Source organism: Podarcis muralis, chromosome 16 (assembly GCF_964188315.1).
Source record: "Podarcis muralis chromosome 16, rPodMur119.hap1.1, whole genome shotgun sequence".
NCBI classification, from domain to species: domain Eukaryota; kingdom Metazoa; phylum Chordata; class Lepidosauria; order Squamata; family Lacertidae; genus Podarcis; species Podarcis muralis.
Genome location: NC_135670.1, coordinates 12114912 through 12136443, shown reverse-complemented (window position 1 = coordinate 12136443; position 21532 = coordinate 12114912). Strand labels below are relative to the sequence as shown.

The 21532-nt window shown below is 48.8% G+C and overlaps 1 protein-coding gene across 1 annotated transcript; it reads left to right on the top strand.

The window, feature by feature from the left end:
- On the top strand, positions 1-14004 carry VEGFB (vascular endothelial growth factor B). Its single transcript, XM_028710675.2, has 7 exons — positions 1-605; positions 4607-4661; positions 6902-7101; positions 8945-9021; positions 9478-9510; positions 11296-11421; positions 13402-14004. Exons 1-7 carry the CDS (start codon positions 531-533, stop codon positions 13445-13447), a joined length of 612 nt encoding a protein of 203 aa, XP_028566508.2. The 5' UTR covers positions 1-530; the 3' UTR covers positions 13448-14004.
- Positions 14005-21532: the final 7528 nt, after the last annotated feature.

Sequence of the window (21532 nt, the reverse complement as noted above, 5' to 3'; positions counted from 1 at the left end):
CCTCCTTCCCTCTCCTCGCTGTGCCAGCAGCTTCTGTCTCCCTCTCTCTCTCTCTCTCTCCCCCCTCGACTTGGAGCCCAGTTACTTCTGCGGCCGCCTGGCACGACGACACCGCCGTCGCCACCTCCTCCCTGGGCAGCGCCGGCGGCAGCAGCAGCTGCGGAGATGCACCTGTACCCACCCCTGGCTCTCCTTGCGCCCAGGTGCTGGGAGTAGGATGGCACCGAGAGAGAAGCGAGAGGCTGCGCCGGGCACCAGGCTGATCTGAGCCATGCCCAGGTGCAGGGGCAATGCCCAGTTCCTGAGTGGCGGCTGCCCGTCGGCTGGGCATTTTGTCTGAGTGGCAAATCCTGGAGGGGGGGGGGGCGGGAATCCTGGACGACCTCCTTCCCCGATCGACTGGAGAGCAGCCCCAGAAGCTGCCGCCGAGCCAGCAAACTTTGGAGAAAAGTCTCCAAGAGGAGCCCGAGGCGGGCGCGTGTGCCCCCTTGCCCGGCAGGAGCAGCGGCAGCGGCAGCCTTGGCACCACCATGAACGCCCCCTGCGGTGCCCTTCAGCTCCTCTTGGCTACCACCTTGCAGCTGCACTACTGCGCCGCCACGACGGTAGGTGGGCACAGGACGTGGGGGGGGGGAGCACGGAGAGCGTGGCTGGGAGTTGGCACCCAAAAGCCCCTGGCATTGAGCAAGAAGCGGGGTGAGAGGAGAGAGAGAGATGGCAAGCAAGTTTGGGGGGTTTTTTTTGTGTTTTTTTTTTAAATAACTCCCCAGAGGCATGGGGTAGCGAGCTGACACTAATGGGGGCTGGCAGAGAAGGCTGGGTGGGTTTCAGATGGGCATCCAATGCGGAGGAAGACAGAGAGGTGTGTCAGAAGGGGGTGAGGTTATGGGGTGCTGTCAGAACTGCAGGCAGGAGCGAGGCTTTTCTTGAAGGGGGGGAGAATAGTTCATAGCCCAAACTGGTGTGCCCAGATGGTATATAGGACATAGGAGCCAACTACTAGGGGTCGAGGTCCCTTTGCCTTCCCCCAATAAAATACTAGAGGGGGGTCCCCCCAGTTGATGGGCACTGCCATTCAAATAGTGCGTGTGAACTGCGTCATGTGATCGATTATGCTTTGATTGTCAAAACTGTGGTGCTGGTTGGACTGTTAAGTTTTTTGGCATTTCTATCTCCCCCCCCCCTTTCCCGTTTCACTCAAATCCTGATACTTTGCTTTGGGTGCCCCACTCGAACTGTGTACAAATTCAAAGTGCACCCCCCCAAAAAAAAACCTCTGGGAACTGTAGTTTACAATTCCCAGTACCCTTAAACAACAGTAGATAGATAGATTAGATAGATAGATGATAGATAGATAGATAGATGATAGATAGATAGATAGATAGATAGATAGATAGATAGATAGATAGATAGATGATAGATAGATAGATAGATAGATAGATAGATAGAGATAGATAGATAGATAGATAGATAGATAGATAGATAGATAGATAGATATAGATAGATAGATGATAGATAGATAGATAGATAGATAGATAGATAGATGATAGATAGATAGATAGATAGATGATATAGATGATAGATAGATATTTGCGGGGGGTGGGGAGAATATGCTTTAAATGCATGGTTTGCATGCAGTCAGTGAGCATTCCCTCCAGGGTCACAGCTGTGAAAGAGACAGCAAGTGGGTCTATGTAAGGACTTTGCTTGCCAGAGATTAGGGGCCCCTTCGTGTCCTTTACCACACATCTTGTGTTAACTGTGGTTTGGGGAGGGAAGGCGGTAAAGAGGGACAAATGCTCAGAGGCTCTTTGCTTCGCAGGGGTTTCCAAGATTCAGCCTTAGTTATTAAAAATAAAAAACCGGATCACGGAGCTAAACCTTGGGACGCATAAACAATCCTTTCACATTAGCCAGTCACAGAGGTAAAAATCCCCAAAAGATTTTCCTCCAGCTGTGTCTAAATGATAGCCAGAGAGAATATTAGGATTTCGGCTGCTGTCCTATGCAACGCTTACCTTGGAGTAACAGTAAGCTCAGTGGGACTCACTTCTGAGTAAAGTTATTTAGGATTGCACTGTTAGCTTTTTCTAAAAAACAACCAACCAGCAATAACCCACCTTGGACCTTATTCATAATTTGCATGCCACTTTTAAAGGCAGGATTTACAAAATAACAATAAATAATAATAAAGGTTACGAATTAGATAACACCTGTATTGCATTTTCAAATGTTCAAAGCATTGCACATGGAAGGATCCTTACAGCAACATTACAAACCACTGCTCCCCCCCCCCACCTCACGCTACAGAGAAGGGCATTTCGTGGGTCAAAGCTTAGAAACAGAGTCACCGTGCACCAATCAGCAGATAGACAAACTTGGCTACTTGGATGTTGGCTATTAAAGAGTTGCGGGTTCTTGCCACATGGCTTCTGACAAATAAATTCCCTCCCTCCCTCCCTCCCTCCCTGGCATGGCCCCATGTGCGCTTGCATTTTCTGCCCACCATATGGGTAATTTAATGATGCACGTGTCCAGCCACCGATCAGGCTGTCATCCTACGCGGAACTGCTGTAAAAGCGCACCACACATTTAAAGCACATGGCTTCCCCCCAAATAACCTTTGAAACTGAGGTTTACCCCTCACAGAGCTACAGTTCCCAGAACCCTTAACAAACTATAGTTCCCAGGGTTGTCTGAGGGAAAACATGTGTTTTTTATGTATGGTGTGGACGTGAACTTTGAGCTGCATAAGACAGCGGGCAGCCACTGGTGGTGGCAGCAGCAGCTGAGCTTTGCTCTTGTTCAAAAGCAACACAGCCACCCAAAAAGCACCCAGGAGCCTGGCAGGGAGGGTGGTGGGTGAGCTGGGTCAAGCTACTGAGGGACTTTTCCAGGTCCCTGGAGCCTTCAGCCAATGCCCCACTGGCACTGGGCCTGCCCCTCTCCAGCACCATTCTTGGAAGTGTCGTTTCCCCCTCATAGAGCTACAAATCCAAGCACCTTTAAGCTACTACAGTTCCCAGGATTCTTTGGGAAATACAGTGTGAATACAAGCTTTTTTCCTCCAAAGAGCTCAAGGTGGCATATGTGGCTCTCCCCCTCCTCATTTAATTCTCACAACAACCCTGTGAGGTAGGTGAGGCTGAGAGGCCTAGTGGGGATTTGAACCCCTGTCCTCCCAGGTCCCGGTCCAACACCTTAACCATTACACCTACGCTGGGAATTGGCTCAGTGACAGGCATCTCTATGAGCGGACAATATAAATATTCTAAATAAAGTAAAGGTAAAGGTACCCCTGCCCGTACGGGCCAGTCGTGTCCGACTCTAGGGTTGTGCGCTCATCTCACTTAAGAGGCCAGGAGCCAGCGCTGCCCGAAGACACTTCCGGGTCACGTGGCCAGCGTGACGGAGCTGCTCTGGCGAGCCAGCACCAGTGCAGCACATGGAAACGCCATTTACCCTCCCGCTATAAAGCGGTACCTATTTATCTACTTGCACTTAGGGGTGCTTTCGAACTGCTAGGTGGGCAGGAGCTGGGACCGAACGACGGGAGCTCACCCCGCCGCGGGCTTTCAAACCGCCGACCATACAATCGGCAAGTCCTAGGCACTGAGGTTTTACCCACAGCGCCACCCGCGTCCCCATTCTAAATAAAACCGTTTAAAAATCCATTTGCTCCAGGGATCCAGGCTCATTCATTCCTCAAAGGATTATGGGTTCTGTAGTTTGTTAAGGGTTGCTGGGAATTGCAACTCTGCAAAGGGTGAACTACAGCACCCAGAATTCTTCGAGGGAAAGAATGTGCTTTGCGTGTTCTTTCAATGTATAGTAAGTACACACAGTTGCAGATTATAATTCCTATACCACATTTACAGCCTTCATGTCTTCTGCCCCCGCCCCCGTGAGATCTTTCAGTGGGAGAGAGAGAGAGAGAGAGAGAGAGAGAGAGAGAGAGAGAGAGAGAGAAAGGAAGCAAGCAAGCATCAGGGCTCTTATGATGCTCTTGTTGGCAGAGAGGGCTGCTCCTTCACACCACATGATGTAATTCACTTGTGGAACTCACTGCCACAGGATGCGGTGGTGGCTGCTAGCTTAGACGGCCTTAAAAGGGAGGACTGAACAAATTTGTGGAGGTGGTTGTTCAGCCATGACATGTAAACAGAACCTCCATGTTCAGAGGCAATCTACCTCTTGGGAAGGCACATTTGGGATCCTCAGGAAGTGCCATTAGTGCCAGTCACAAAATGGCTGCCGTGTTTGTGTGTATGTGTGGCATAGCTCAAAAAAGCTGCTACACGTCACAGAGCGGTGGTGGTGGGGAGAGAGGGGACCATAAAATGGTGCAGACATGTCCCCCACAACAGCGCATGTATTTAAGCGCCAGAGTTGTGCGCTGGCCGTGGTCTGTCCCCACCAACAGACTCTAGTGGGAGTGTTTTGCAGGATCTGGAGTCTCTGGACCAGGCTCCATGCAGGGCGCATGGCAGTGATCAAGCCCAGAGTTTGCCAGTGCATGGATCCCTGTGGCCCAGATAGCTTGAAGCAGACTCCTCAAAGTGCCTTCCCTATTTGTGATCCGCTGCTGTTTCTGATCTACCTGCAGATTCTGCCGCATCCAACTAATGAGATGGAACCAGTCGTGGAGCCAGTTACAGAAGGTAAGAGCCACGGAGTTGGAGGACAGTGGTTTTGAGAGTGGGGGTGCGCATCACTCCTGGACGGAGAGAGAGGGACTGTTAGAAAAACCACCCCAAAACACATCTTCCTTCAGCCCCAGAATTTGAGCTCACATGTGTTTGTCTAGGACTGCGGAGACCTGGGTTCAAATGCAGCCCTCTGCGGGACCTAATCTTGGGTTGGTGACTCTCTTCACAGCCTGGCCCTACCTCACAAGACTGTTGTGACGATAAAATGAAAGGGAAGAGTAGGTTAAATCTGCCCTTTTTGGGTTCTCTCGGTTTCTCATTTTTCCCCAGTTGTAAGTTCAGCTCTCTACATTTCCACACCAGTCTGCAATTAAAAATAAATATCCCCACAAAAGTTTATTGGCATTTTAGGATGGATTTCTCCTAACATGCCCAGGTTTGTTTGCAGTTTTCCTTAATATACACATTTCCCCTCACTGAATAGGGAAAGAAACTAATTAGCAGTATAGGATCTTGAACCTAACTATTGTCGGACAATATTGCCATCCCCTTCCTGTCCGAGTCCCAATAAACTTGCTATCTCCCCCTTTGCTCACAGCTCATGCCTCATTAGCACCACTCTCAAATTTTTAGACTTCTTAACCAGGGCTCTGGTTTATTTTTATTCCTGCTGATGGTTTACAGCACCATGCCCATCAATAATTATGTGTGAGCTTTATTAGCTATTTCTTCCATTTGTATCACACTCCAAGGGGCTCTCTCTGGGAGTGAGGAAGAAATTTGGTTTGCACTGAAACCTGAACTAACAAACTCCAACATTCTGAAATGATACACAAACCAAAACAGCGGCCCTTCAAAATTCCTAATTTTGCAAAGCCATTCTCTAGCCAATGTGTCTAGAAATGTATGTACTGTACTACTAGAAAGTGTCTAAAAATGCATATATTCCTGAAAATGACGGACAGAAATGGATTACGTCAGGGGAAATTGCTTTGCCAAACGATGCGCATGTCAGGCAAAGTTCAGTACCAAGATGTCACCTCACCTCAAAAAGGATATCGTACAGTTGGAAAAGTTTCCGAAAAGCTCAACCTAAAATTGTCAAGGGGATGGAGCAGGGGTCAGCAAACTTTTTCAGCTGTAGGCCGGTCCACTGTCCCTCAGACCTTGTGGGGGGGCTGGACTATATTTGGGGGGGGGAATGAACGAATTCCTATGCCCCACAAATAACCCAGAGGTGCATTTTAAATAAAAGCACACATTCTACTCATGTAAAAACACACTGATTCCTGGACCATCTGCGGGCCGGATTTAGAAGGCAATTGGGCCGGATCCGGCCCCCAGGCCTTAGGCTGCCTACCCATGGGATGGAGCGACAACCGCTGTGAGGAAAGGTTCCAGCCTTGGGACTTTTTGGCTTAGTAAAAATCTCAACAAGAGGTGACATGACAGAAATTTATAGAATTATGCATGGTGTGTAGAAAGTATATATATATGTGGAGAGAATTTTTCCCTCCCTCTTTATAACACTAGAACTCATGGCTATCCAATGAAGCTGAACGTTGGAGGAATCAGGACAGCTATATATAAAAAAGTACTTCTTCACTCAGCACACAGTTAAGCTGTGAAACTCCCTCCCACTGCAGGCAGTGGCAGCCACCAGCCTACATGGCTTTGAAAGAAGATTAGACAAATCCATGGGGGAGGGGGCTATCTGTGCCTCCTAGCCATGATGATGATGCTCTGCCCTCACAGCTGGAGGCAGTAAAGCTCCTGATTTCCCCCTTGCTGAAAAACACAAGAGGGGAGAGAGTTCTTGTGTCCGAATCTTGCATGAGGTGGGTTCCCCACGGGCATCTGGTTGGCTACTGTGAGAACAGGATGCTCTCACAAGCAGCCACTGGCCTGATCCAGCAGGCTCTTCTTATGTATATATTGGGGTAAATACACACTAAAACACTGACAAAAAATGAGGAGCACTTTAAAAACAAAGAACAACACCCAATTGCAAATGCGGAAATGAGGAGAACTGAATCTAAGCCAGGAAAAATGAGAAACGGAGATTGACGGATTTGCCCACCCCTAGTCACAGCCACCAAATTAAGTGTTTAAATCTGTTTGAAATGGATACCTCCGCCTCCATCCCTCCTCAGACATAGCCCTCTGACAATGATTTTAACCCCTTCTTCTTCTTCTTCTTCTTCTTCTTCTTCTTCTTCTTCTTCTTCTTCTTCTTCTTCTTCTTCTTCTAGTGGTGAGGTTCCTGGAGGTGTTCAGCCGCAGCGCCTGCCAGGCCAAGGAGACAATGGTATCTCTGGACAAGGAGTACCCGGACTTGGTCATCAGCCACCTCATTGTGCCCTCCTGCGTGGCTCTAAAGCGCTGTGTCGGCTGCTGCGCCGATGAATCGGCACAGTGTATGCCGTCCCGGACGTATACAGTGACCATGGAGGTAATGAACTGGGGCAAGAATAGGGGAGATCCCCTCAGTAAGGCCAGGAAAGGGAACTGTTTGGCCTCCAAATTGGTGTTGGTGGCAGCCAACAGCTATGTTCTCCCTGTGGAGGCAGGATGCCTCCAAATTCATGTGGGGAGAGTTGCCCTCAGAGACAGCCGTTGTGGGTTTCTCAGAGACATCAGGTTGGCCACTGTGGGAAAAACAATGAGCCACAGGCCTGATCCAGCAAAACTCTTCTTATATTCTTGGTGGGGGCAGACTGAGGTGGGTGGGCGGTGCCCCTTTCATCCTAAAGGGCTAGCCTTCACGGCTCAGGAGATTTCCAGGACACCCAGCACCCTTCAAGAAGAGGGAAGGATCCTGCAAAGTTGATAGGCCAGTTCTTGGTTATATGTGAGGTTAACTTGCCCCCACCTGCAAAAATGAAAAAGTATATAAGTGAACCACAGCCACAAAATCTGGTATTTTTTTTGTTTTCCAGAATATTTGCTCTGGTTTGTTCTCAATATCATTATAAAAATAAAAATAAAAAGCTTCACAATATTTTTAGACATATCAGCCACATTCATACCACAAACAGAAAGCACTATGATACTACTTTAAACAGTCATGGCTTCCTCGCAAATAATTCTTTGTTAAGGGGGCTGAGGGTTGCTAGAAAACCCCAATTCCACTTGCAGAGTTACAGTTCCCAGAGTGGTTTAACAACCAATCCCTCCCCACAGAGAGCTCTAGAAAATGTAGCCCTGAAAGGTGAGTAAAAGTATCTTAACAAGTTACATACACATATACTGTCCTTTGATTAGTTAGTTATTCAGCTACTTGGTTATTTTTATTTTATAAGGTGGGAGCTCCTTTTTTTAGGCCCCTAAAGTCTGCATTTTGCAGAGTGAGGAACCTCTGGCTTGGGGAGAAGCAGCCTCACAGGCCAAATTTGGACCCCATGGCGGGCAAAATTTGGCCTGTGAGGCTGCTTCTCCCCAAGCCATGCCCACTTGCCCCACATCTGACGGGTAAGGTAAGGTAAAGGACCCCTGGACGGTTAAGTCCAGTCCAAGCTGGCTATGGGTTTGCGGCGCTTATCTCACTTTCAAGGGAGCCGGTGTTTGTCCTTAGACAGCTTTCCGGGTCATGTGGCCAGCATGACTAAACCGCTTCTGGTGCAACGGGACACCGTGACAAATGTCAAAGCACACAGAAATGCCGTTTAGCTTCCCGCCGCAGTGGTACCTATTTATCTACTCACGCTGGTATGCTTTCGAACTGCTAGATTGGCTGAAGCTGGGACAGAGCAATGGGAGCTCACCCCATCGTGCGGATTCAAACTGCTGACCTTCTGACTGGCAAGCCCAAGAGGCTCGGTGTGGTATAGTGGTTAAGAGCGGTGGACTCATAATCTGGTGAACTGGGTTCGATTCCCTGCTCCTCCACATGCAGCTGCTGGGTGACCTTGGGCCAGTCACACTTCTCTGAAGTCTCTCAGCCTCACTCACCTCACAGAGTGTTTGTTGTGGGGGAGGAAGGGAAAGGAGAATGTTAGCCGCTTTGAGACTCCTTCAGGTAGTGATAAAGCGGGATATCAAATCCAAACTCCTCCTCCTCCTCCTCCTCCTCCTCCTCCTCCTCCTCCTCTTCTACTATGGTGGTTTAGACCACAGCACCACCCACGTCCCACCTGACTGGTAGAGATGCTGGCATGACTAAGGATGATGGGAGTTTGTCCAACATCATCTGGAGGGCCACCGGGCCTCAATCCCTTGCCCAGATGAATTCTGGGTCAGAACCAGCAAGACTCCTCTTATGGTCTCCTTTTTCCTTCCTTTCTCCCATTCTCCAGGTGTTATTGTTGAGCAAGTTCCAACGCAGCCACTTGCAGCAGCTGACTTTTGAGGAGCATGCTACCTGTGAATGCAGGTGAGAGAGTCAGAAGGGTGGGGGGCTGCTGAAGAAGAGACAGGTGATTGGGACCACTCCGTGATACCCACCAGCCTGGATGGCTTCAAAGGAGGATTAGACAAATTCATGGAGGAGAAGGTTACTAGCCAGTGGCTATGAGCCAGGATGACTAGGTTCACCCTTCTCTTTCAGAAGCAGTTATGATCCCAAATGCCAGTGCCAGAGAGCCTCGGGAGGGGAGATCGCTCCTGTGTTTAGGCCCTGCTTGCAGGCCCCCCATAAGTTTCTGTGAGAACAGGATGCTGGACTAGATGGGCCTTTGGCCTGATCCAGCAGCCAGACTCTTATTATGTTCTTAAGCCAGTTATTAATTCTGATTGCAGGCTTGAAGGGGAAGAGCAATGATTAGGTAGTGCTGGGAGCCATCAATGCCAAACAAGCACCAAATACTAACCTTATTCTTCTGCTTTTCAGACCAAAGGAAGTTTATAGATTGCCCACGCACAGGTAAAAAAAATTATCCCTCTTATAGGCCTCTATTGTTTGTTTGTTTGTTTGTTTGTTTGTTTGTTTGTTTGTTTGTTTGTTTGCTTGCTTGCTTGCTTGTGTGTGTGTGTAGGTTTTAATTCCCCTCAAGCCCCCTGTACCAATATACAAACATTACAGTCGAACTTCCATTTACGTTACCCTCTGGTTACGTAAACTTTGGGATGCGTGCATGGCAAAACCGGAAGTATTTTACTGGGTTTCTCTGCGCTGTCTGCGCATGCGCAGAAGCAGTCCTCAGGTTCGGGAAACCTTAGGGTCCGACCGGACCTCCAGAACAGATCCCACTCTGAAACTTGAGATGTATATTTTTACGACCCACCTTATTTCTGTGGTTGTAGGTTTTTAACTGGTTTTTAATATTTTTAATAGCTGTAATTGTTGTTACCTGCTCTTGGAACTTAGGGTAAAAGGTGGGTAATTAATAATTTTAATATTGTAGTAGTAATAATGATGGTGATGATGATTATGTTGGGGGAGCATCAATAGAATCATAGAATTTTAGAGTTGCAAAGGTCATCTAGGGTCACCTAGTCCAACTCCCTGCATTAAAATACATCTTATGGTTCTTAATATTGGTTGCATCCAATATTAGCAGTGGTGGAGCAAGCCGGTCGGGCGTGTGCCCTGTCCCCAAGGGGCCTCTGAGGAGTCTGCCTGCCTCCTCCCACTCAGCTGCCCTACAGCTGAGGGGGAGGCGGCGGGCCAACCGTTTGGGGCAGCCTGGAGAGACACGTGGCTGCAGGCCCCGTGTTGAGTGCCACCCGGCATTTTGTCACCCCCTCAGTGGTGACACCTGCGGCGGACCGCCCCTACCACACCACCCTTGCTCCGCCCCTGAATATTAGTCCTACTCAGCATAGGCCCCCTGAAATTAATGGGCATGAGTGACATAGATTATTAATTTCAGGGGGTCTGCCCTGAGTAGAATTTCGGCCCCATTTGCAGTATACGCTTATAACAGTATTACACCACTTTAACATTCTGAAAGCTATAGTTTGATAAGGGTGCTAAGAGATGTTAGTAGACCCCCCCTTATTCCCCTCAGTTCTCTGAGTAAACAATCAACCCCTCTTCCCTGGGAACTCTGGGAATTGTAGTTCTGTGAGAGGAATAGGTGTCTTCTGACAACTCTCAGCACCCTTAACAAACAATGGACACAACCCAGAGCCATAAGTACTTGGACCAGATAACCTTTCAAACAGAGGACTCACTCTAGTCACATTCAGTTTATTTATCAATCACATTGTCCACAAATACATCTATGTTCAAAGCAGTTCGCATAAAAGCAATCCAAATACTGTATTAGCCATAACAATAATTCATTTATATCCTGCTTAATGCATACAATTAATTTCTATATATACCTCTTAACACTGCTTAATTGACAAGGTAGTACAGTGAAAATACATAATAATACCAATAGTGGGGGGGGGGAGAGAACAATCAACGGTTCATGTAACGTACATCGAAATTTAAATGAACACAAAGCTCACCAATAGGTAAACTTGTTTTTTTTTAAAAAATCCAATAATGTTGCAACCAAAAATAGCCCCAAAGCTCCAAATCGAGGAGTGTCCTTTGTAAAAAGGAGACACATACCCTCCATATGCTAAAAGGCACAGGAGGGACGCTGTCTGAAAACAATTAAAAAGAGAGGAAATGTGGGGTGAGCTTGTAACCCCACACATTTGGAAGGCACCCCTCCAAGATGTTGCTTCATCTGGCATTCTCCTCTCCCAACAGCCCGTCCTGCGCGCCCTGTCCAGACAGGAAGAAGCGGGTCAACCCACTGACATGTGAATGCGTATGCAAGCGTGACTCTGTCCGTTGTCAGCAGCGCGGCTGGGAACTCAACAAGGCCACTTGCAGGTGGGGTTTGCCTCTTTCCCCCCCCAACCCTGAACATCCCCCTAATGGTAGGCTTTCAGGCCAGGGACCGCCAGTGTAGTACCTTCCAGATACTATTGGGCCTGAGGGCATCTCGGGCCAAGTGCGTGCTAGTGGCACCCCCCCCCCAATCTTTTGGTGGGCGCTGGCAGGCTTTAACAGGCAGCAGCTCCAACCAGTAGCAACGACGTCAGATCTGTGGCTTAGGGCCACCATTTTAATTGCCCACAACTCCCAGGGCATTATGGGAAACATTACCTCTTAAGGTACATGGATCCAAGCCAACAACTTGGCTTATTTCATTTCATAGAATCGTAGAGTTTGAAGGGGCCCCAATGGTCATCTCGTCCGACGCCCCGCAATGCAGACATCTCAACTAAAGTGTCCATGACACAGCGTCTGCTTGAAAACCTCCAATGAAGGAGAAAATCCACAACCCACAGAGGGAGACTATTCCACTTGTCAAACAGCTCTTGCCGTCAGAAAGTTTTCCCTGATGTTTAGTCAGAATCTCCTTTCATGTAACTTGAAGCCATTGGTTTGAGTCCTACCCTCAAGAGCAGGAGAAAACATGGTGGCTACATCTTCTGTGTGGAACGAGCAAGTTTTCTCCTGCTATGGGGGTAGAACTCAAACCAACGGCTTCAAGTTTTTAAACTTTGGTTCCCCATTATGAAAGTCACCCTTTTCGGAATGCAGGTGCCAGACGGAGGGGGTGGGGCTAGTTTTCTGAATGCACCCCAGAAAACATTTCTACCTCCTGTGACCCCTTGAAGGGACGCAAGCAGAGACGGTTACTCTGTTTGGGCAAAGGGGTCCCTCCCCACCACCCTCAGTCTGCCCTCAGTCAGTGCCAACAATGTCTAGGCAATACGATGACCATATACATACGTAATAGACAATCTTTATAGAATTCCTTCAAACCATAAAAAATTCAAAATGAAATCTTTAGTCTCAAAGTCTCTGAAAATCTTTAAATGAAGCGAGGTACCAAACTTTGTACGATAAAAGACAAGCTGTGAAGCTTTGTGTATTCAACAAATATGATGTCCAACACTGAACAGTGATTCCGGATATTGACCACTGTTTCGTAGAATTCTTCGTCAGTGTGGTGACTACACTATTACATGAGCACTGTTCCACAGCATTTGATATTTTCATTTACATAAAAAGGTAAAGGTAAAGGTACCTCTGCCCGTACGGGCCAGTCTTGACAGACTCTGGGGTTGTGCGCCCATCTCACTCAAGAGGCCGGGGGCCAGCGCTGTCCGAAGACACTTCCGGGTCACGTGGCCAGCGTGACAAGCTGCATCTGGCAAGCCAGCGCAGCACACGGAAATGCCGTTTACCTTCCCGCTAGTAAGCGGTCCCTATTTATCTACTTGCACCCGGGGGTGCTTTCGAACTGCTAGGTTGGCAGGCGCTGGGACCGAGCAGTGGGAGCGCACCCCGCCGCGGGGATTCGAACCGCCGACCTTTCAATCGGCATGCCCTAGGGCTAGGCACTGAGGCTTTTACCCACAGCTCCACCCGCGTCCTTCACTTACATACATTCATTCAAAATAAGATGGGTTTATGAAGCATTCCATATCCTCCCACCACGCTGACAAAGAATCGTACAAAGTTTGGTACCCCGCTTCATTTAAAGATTTTCAGAGACTTTGAGACTAAAGATTTCATTTTGAACTTTTTATGGTTTGAAGGAATTCTATAAAGATTGTCTATTACATATGTATATGGTCATCGTGTTGCCTAGACTGTTGACGTTCTCTTGCAACACAGCGGTTTGTTTGGATATTCAGTCAATGCCTGCCTGCCTTCTCCTTACAACTGTCATTGCCTCTGCTCCCACCTATTGCTGGGCTCCCTGACTTCCGCCCTGCCAGCCCCAGTGGGAGCCAGTCCCCACAGGTATAAAGAAACCCAAGGACATTTTTAAAGGAGGGTTTATTCTTACTGCAGGTGTGTGAAACACCGCAGGCGATCCGGCAGGAAAGCAAAAGCGTAGCTGCACGGGAAGCCAGGACTTGGAGGAGTTTGGATCTCAGACCTTTCTCGGTCGGGGATGACTTTTCACTGGTGGGAATGAAGCACGGGACTTGCCAAGGAGACGTCCAATGGTTGCTGGGGAAGGAGAAGCAGTCTTCTTTATCTACCACTGCAACACCGTACCGGATTACCTCTCTTCACAGCGGAAGGAGGCTGTACCACACGCAAGAGCCGTACCACACTCCCATGGAAGGCAGACTGAAGGAGCATCTCCTCAGTGTCAGGACACTGAGATCGGTCCCACTCATATTTAAAAACAACAACCGCTAAACTGGTCGTCTGTTTGTCCTGGGCCTCCCCTGGGCTGCTTCTAATTTATAACTGTCTCTCCTCTGAGGGAGCTTTCTTTTCTTTTCCCACCCGCCCCTCACTCGCTTTCTTCCCACGTTTTGCGGTGCGTTGGGGAAGCTTCCGGCATCCCACCCTCTTCCAGGCTGAAGGAGAAGAGTCACAAAGAGCCGCTCTTTTATGAGAGGGAATATTACTCTTAACATAAAGATCTGCCACTAAGACACAGCTCCTGGGAGCCGCGACCTCTCTGCCTTGCGTGCCTTCCAGAACGCCACCCCACAATGCCGTTCTTCTTCATCATAGGCAGTTTGCGTGGGGTTCACCCATTTTAGTGGGCACATTTACAAACCAGAGAAGTTGTTGTGGGCAACACACACACACAGGGACCCTGTGGGCGGCAGGAAAGGCTTCTGTGAGTTACCTGTGCAGGGTGCCATGTTTGCAACCCTGCTTGACAGAGTCACAGCGGCAAAGGACAAGCCTCATGGTAGCTCAGTAATGGAGCATCTAAATTTCAAACAGAACGTGCCAGGCTCAGTCCCTCATGGCGTCTCCAGGAAGGGCTAGGAGTGACTCCCTGCCTGAAACCTAAGAGGGCAGCTGCCAGTCAGAGTAAACAATACTGAGGTGGATGGGCCAATGGTCTGACTCAGTAGAAGGCAGATTCCAATGCTCCTAAATTTAGATTAGGACAGGGTGGGGAGAAGGAGGCAATGTGTGGGGTCAGTTCAGCTGTTCTAAGGTATTTTGGATTTTACATTGAGAGTGTTATCGTTCATAATAGTTTCCAGGGTTAAACATCTGGGGAAATTTGGCTTTACTTAAATATTTATGAAGCCCAGGGCACTTCAGCTAATGAGTGACCGTTGATAAGCCTGCCCACTCAAACAAATGAATGCATGTACTGACATACACAAACACCAAACAGAGCAGCTATTTCCCCTTGCGCACGCACACACACAAAAGATTTAGGAAAAGAATCCTAAGTCAGGGGGAAACCCAAAAAACACTCCAGTAAGGACTGAGCATACTCAATGGCCCCAGAAAGGTGGCTATGGAATGGAGTGTTCTGGAATAGGGCACAGCTAGCTGGATTCTCAAACAACATCTTGCTGTGCTGCAGCATCTTGTTGCAGCTCCAACTTAACAATTAACAGTCTAGCAATATATATGATGCTTCACAGGTTAGAGCAGATGTTAGGTAAGCCCCCTGCCCCTAGGAGCGGTCAATTCAAATGTTGAATCTGGATTTAATGAAAGCAAGATGTTTGGAGGAATAAGGAATAGGTAAAGGTAAAGGGACCCCTGACCGTTAGGTCCAGTCGCGAACGACTCTGGGGTTGTGGTGCTCATCTCGCTTTACTGGCCGAGGGAGCCGGCGTACAGCTTCCAGGTCATGTGGCCAGCATGACTGAGCTGCTTCTGGCGAACCAAAGCTGTGCACGGAAACACCGTTTACCTTCCCGCTGGAGTGGTACCTATTTATCTACTTGCACTTTGACGTGCTTTCGAACTGCTAGGTTGGCAGGAACAGGGACTGAGCAACGGGAGCTCACCCCGTCATGGGGATTCGAACTGCCAACCTTCTGATCAGCAAGCCCTAGGCTCTGTGGTTTAGACCACAGCACCACCCACATTCCTAGGAATAAGCATGAGCAAATGCAATGCTATTTGTGCAGGAGATTTGTGAGCAGACTTCCCATATCCCCCTCCCCCAATTTACCTAATGGCGGCCAGAAGGGACTCTAATTTTGGCCAGGGCAATGCTGCTCAGGGAAGATAGGCTTTATTTTATTTTATGTATTTATTTAAATATTTTTTATTTTGCTCTTCAGCCAAATAAAGACTTCTAGAGCAGCATATAGGCAACCGTAAATGAGACATTTATGGCTGCTCTCAGGCTTACATTCTAAAAAGATACAGCACAAAAGGAAAATGGGTGGGGAGGGAGAAGGAAATAATCAAACTCAGGTGCACGTTCTTAATTACAGGTACTTCTAGTGGCCAGCTTGTCTGGAAAACCTCAAGGAAAGGAGGAAATTTGTATTTCACCCTTTCTCCTGTGCCATTTCCTGAATCAAAACCTTCCCACTCCCCCACTCCCTGCCAAGTTGCTATTAGCCCACAGTAGAAAACATCCCGGGCACATGCATGTTTACTGTGGCATTAAAACCTTAATCTCTATTCATCTACAGCAGATGTGGAGAACCTTTGGTCCTCCAGATGTTGATGAACTACAGCTCCCATCAGCTCCAACAAGCGTGGGCAGGGGGGCAGGGGATTTATAATTCACCAACATTTGGAGAGCCAAAGGTTCCCCACACCTTATAGATCTCAATGGTGTTTGACAGAGTAAAAGGGTGCAAGCTTACAAATTAGAAATTGCCTCAGGGGAGAGGAAGGAAATGTAAAGGAGTGCTGGTGGAATATTTCAGTGAAACATATTTAGCCCCAGCTGCTGCTGAATACACGGAAGCAGACTTTCTGCCAAAGGTTTTGCAAAAGGAAAAAAAATGGGTGGCAGTGCTATGAATGGATGGGAAAGTATCCACAAGGGATCCCTGTTATACCCTAGAGGAGGCTGCCTCATTCTGAGAAGGGCATTCTTTACATTTCTGGAAGAGACAAGCAAGTCTTCTGCCAGGCCACATAGATGCAAAAATCCAGAGTCTACCCTCTACCTGCCCCAGCATCCTGCTTCCATCAGTGGTCAGCAGCCAGATGCCCCTGGGAAGCCCACAAAGCATGGCATGGAGACAATAACCATTGCCAGCATCTGGTATGGAGCAGACTGCCCCTGCTTGTGGAGGCTCCATTTGGCTCCATGTCTACTAGCTGCTCAACTTGTTCCCATTTAGCTATTATGGCTAATGGGCAGCTGTTTATAAATTGGCAAGGTATTTTGGCCCGGGTGAAGCAGTGCCGGGCTTTTCCTGCAGCTCCAGTTGGGCTGCCGTTGTTAGCACAGCGCCCTCCCTCTGGCCCTCCCCAGCCCTGGGGAACTCGACTCCTCTTTTCAGGGCCCGTGAATGACTGAGTCCCTCGCTCCTTTCTTTCCCAGGCTGGCTGAATGGGCCCAGCCATGCCCAGCGTTGGCAGTGCCAGGCGGAGACGTGCTTCTCCGCATGGATTCCCCAGCCCATGCCGGCTGTGTGTGTCAGTGTGTGTGTGTCGGGTGGGGGGATCCTGGCTGTGTGAGTTTCACATGAAGAATACGGAGCTGGCTCTGTAACAACAAGCAGTTTGATCCTAAACGGGGACGTGCGAGGACTCCAAAGGCTTCCCATTTGCAGAAGCCACGGGTTCTTCAAGCTGGAAACCTTTGAATCCTAGAAACTGTGTGTGCTTATGCACTCCTCATGTGCTCAGGGGAAGGCTTGTCATTTCTTCCTTCGTACGCATATCACTGGGCAAAACCCTGCCATCCAGATAATTACATGCGGGCATTCCAAATGTTGCTGGACTTGCGACTCAGCCAGCCTGGCCAGGAATGATGGGAACTGTAGTCCAGCAATATCTCTGAAAGTTCCACCCACCTCCCCAGAAGACTGACTTTTAACAGGTAGGTGGGACGGCCCACATGCCCATCATCTGATGCTACATTGATGTAAGGTGATTGGCAGGTGGGTTTTCCCACCCATTTGTCCAAGTTGGCCCTTGGGAGTGGCCCAAGCAGAACCAGACTTCCTGAACAGGATGGGTCAATCCTACTTACTGCAGGGTTCAGGTACAACAGCCAGTTTCCCCATGAAATGACATCAGGTGTCGGGCAGTTGGCCATGGGGGCAGAAAAATTGCAGGACAAATAGGGAAGTCTGATGTTTGGCCTGTGAATTAGGTTTGGCCCGTTGACCCCTGAACTAGAGACTAGTTTTCCCTTTGTGGCACGGCAAAAAAAGCATTGCTTTCCCCATCTCTGTGAGTCTGGTTCCTGGACCAGGGACAGGGACAGAGCCAAGGGTGCTGGGGGGAGGGGGGTGTCAATTCTAACTCGTGGCCAAAATCATCCACCAAAACAGAGGCTGGGAAACAGACAGTTGCTCCTTGACATATATGGCTAAATCGCATCACAAAACTGCATTGAGCTGGCAGCACGGCTGCCTTTGAAGGTCTTGTCTTTAGAACGGCTGGTTGGCCTTGAGATGACGTGTCCGTGGTCCTCTCTCCTTTCTGCTCATTTTGTCACACTTGCAAGTATTTACATATTTCGCTATCGGCTAGTCTCCAGACCATATATGTCTAATATATTGTGACGGTCTCTTTGGAAGGGTTTGCACTGGGTGTGTTCACAGCCTCGGCCCTGGCGCCTGGGCCTCTGCACAATATTTCACCCTTCCCCTTCTTTGGCTGACGTGTGCCCGGGAGCTTCCTGCCTCCCCCCCCCCCTCTTGACCAGGTCACATACCATACTCTGCTATATATTATTCCTAGGGCTGCCAGACCTCCAGGGCTGCCCTGAAGCCTCCAGGTTTGCTTGGCCCCTTCCAGCTGGCAGGGGGAGGGCACAAATCTCCACGTGGGAGAGAGTGCCTGAAAGAAAATTGATCAAGAAGACTACGCATGCAGCTTGCAAGCTTTAGTCCAGCAGGAGCCAGCTCCAAATTATTGCACAGACTCTCTGAGGGATCTGCCCTCCGCCCTTCCCCTCTCCCAATTAACCTCCGTCTCCAGGGCTCAGTGGGAGCGCAAAGGAAGAATCACCAGGGCCCACCCCCATGAGAACACCAGGGCTTGTCTCCCTATGACCCCCAGGGCTGGCCCGAGGTGTTTTGCCTATACCCTGCCACCAACCCTGCCCTGATGCAGTGGCAAGGGCAGTGGGGTTATATGGGCCATGGGTGAAAGCCTGCTGGGACTGGCAGCAGCACAACAGGGAAGTGGGGCAGGGAGGCAGATCTGCTGCCTGAAGCAAGTGGCTTCATCTTGCCTAATGGATGGGCCGCCCCTGATGATGTCACCAGTGGCCTCCTCTAGGTCTCAGGTTTGGGCCCCGAAATCTCAGGGTCTGGACTGCTCCTGACCTGGGCCAACCCTAATTATTATTGTTTTACTAAATTTATAAATGTATAAGCCAGCAACTTACACAGGGATTATGTTCCAGGGATTGCACCTAAAGCCAAAATTGCACATAGTCAAAACACATTGGGTGCAATGGCGCTTGGGATTGCAGAAGTCTTTTTTCCTGAATGCCGGCCCCCTAACTGCCCCCTTAATAAATACTGTATATTTTATAATCTTTCCCAAGTCCATAAGGCTGAATGTGCACAAGATACAGGCACGCAGGTTGTGGGCTTACTGTACAGTACTGTAATTCCTCCAAAGGATCCCAGGGTGGCAAACATCTCAGTACCAAAAGAATACCGGGAGTGATTTAGCCACCAATCCCTTTTCCCAGGGAATTGTAGCTGTGGGAGGGGAATAGCAGTCTCCTAACAACTCTAGTTCACAGACTTTTCAGTTAAAACAGGAGTGGGGAACATTTTTTCAGCTTGAGGGCCACATTTCTATTCTTGACAAGTTCCTGGGGGCCACATGTCAGGGGTGGGCGGGGCCAAAGGCAAAAGTGGGTGGAGTAACAAATGTAAATCTTACCTTTGTGCAATTGGTTGGTTTCTATATACACATTCTATTCCCCATCCAGATAAGCAAGGGCATTATCACAGTTCAAGGGCAGATTCCAGCCAGGCAAAACCCTCAAGGAGGTTGCAGAGTTGGGCTCTGGAGGGGGTGTGGCCTGGGGAGAGTCCCAAGGGCCAGATGGAGGGCTGTGGAGGTCCATATGGCTTAAGAATCAAAGACACCCAAGAGAAGCACGATAGAGGGTGATAAAAGTATGTGTTGCGTTAAGAAAGTAGGAAGGCGATTTACCCACCTTCTCTTGTAATAATGGAACTTGGGGCTAGCCAACAAAACTGACTGGCAAGAGATCCAGGACAGCCAAAATAAATTTAGTTCATCACATAGTGCATTGTTAATTTATTGAATTGGCTGCCTCAGGAGGTGGTGGTGATAGCAACTTTCCCTGGCTTTGAAATGGGATAGGACACATCCATGGAGGAAAATCGATGGCTCCAGGATTTGGGAGTGGGCTCAGGCACTGAACTCTCATTGGGCCCCCATAATTTGGAAGAGCCCTGATGTGCAAACTGAGACTTCTCCCAGGCTACTCCCGATCTTCCTGGGTGTTTTGTTCGAAGAAGACGTCGCAGCGCCATGGGTCTTGGGGCCCTGGTAAATACCAAGTGCTGCCAACCTTCTGGAATCAGCCTTACTGCCACAGCTAAAATAGAACTTCCATGTCCAGAGGCACAATACCCAGAGAACAGGGAGGCCAATTACAGGGGAGGACTGTTTCCTCCATCCCTTTGCTTGTGGTCTTCCCGAAAAACATCTGACTGGCCGGACTTGGAAACAGGGCATCGGATGAGAGTGACCTTTGGCCACATTCAGAAACAAGATTCTTGGAAGTGGAGGGGACCTGTGGGGCCTCCTAACTCGGGTTCATCTCCCTTGTCCTATGGGCAGCCTGGGACACAGGGCCATGTCTTTCCCAGGAATGGGCATTTGGAAAAGCTGCCCTGTGGGGTTTCCAAGCAGACTTTGGCCCTAACCTTGGAAGAGTCAATATTTACAGAGTCCAGTTGGAGGCCTGCATGTTGAGTTGGGGGGAGAAATCTCTCTCCGCAGCCACCTTTCCCAAGGCCACTACTAAAAGCTAGGAAGGGAGGATGGGTGTTGGCGCACAAAAATACTAGAGGATCAGGGGTGAATGACCCCTTCCTCTTACTCGTTTGGTTTGCATCATACAAGGAGAGGTTGCAATGCAGTGGGTACAGCACATTTGGGGAAGGGCCATAGCTCAGCGGTAGAGCATCTGCTTTGCATGTAGAAGGTTCCAGGTTCAATCCCTGGCATCTCCACGTATCCCTGGCAAAGATCCCTGACTGAAATCTTGGACAGCCACTACCAGTCAATGTAGACTGAGAGCTAGATAGATCCAAGATCTGAGGCAGGTTCTTGTGTTCGTAAATTCACCTGACTGCGGGGGCAGGGAGTAGGAAATCACTTATGAATGTCTACTGGGGAGTAAGCCCCATTTCCTATCAGTGAGATTTGCTCCAATGTCAGTGTGCATTGGACTGCTGAAATAAATGAAAAATATTAAATCAATGAATACATTAAAAATAAAGTGCATGCCAAGGAAAAAAATTAAAATCAATTTTTATTGTTAACCACTTGGGAGCTGGCTGAAATGTAGGTTTTACAATGCATGGGGAGAAAGGAAAATAAATTAAATTAACAATTAAAAAATAAAATAAAACCGCATTAAGGAAATAATATGTTCCAAAATTTAACCAAGAGGCTCACTTTACGACAGACTTATTGGTTGGAAGCCGCCCAGCGTGGCTAGGGCCCTCCTAGTCAGATGGGCGGGGTAATCATCATCATCATCATCATCGGAGCCACGTGATGAAGACGAGGCCACTTTCAGAGAGGCCGGGGAGCCCTTTCTCCACTTCAACACCAGGGGGCGCTCTTACACGTCAGTGCGCCTACTGCAGCTCATATGCCTCAGCCCAGAACGGAAATGACTTATGTCACGTGCAAGCCGAGGCCGTTATAATTTTTGTATTTTGAAGGGGGGCATGCCCTTATTATTCTGATTATTTCTCCCATGTCCCGAGAGGAGAGAACTAGAATCGTAATGCCGGTCATTGATGTTTATAGAATAGCTGGCCGAGCGCCTGTCACG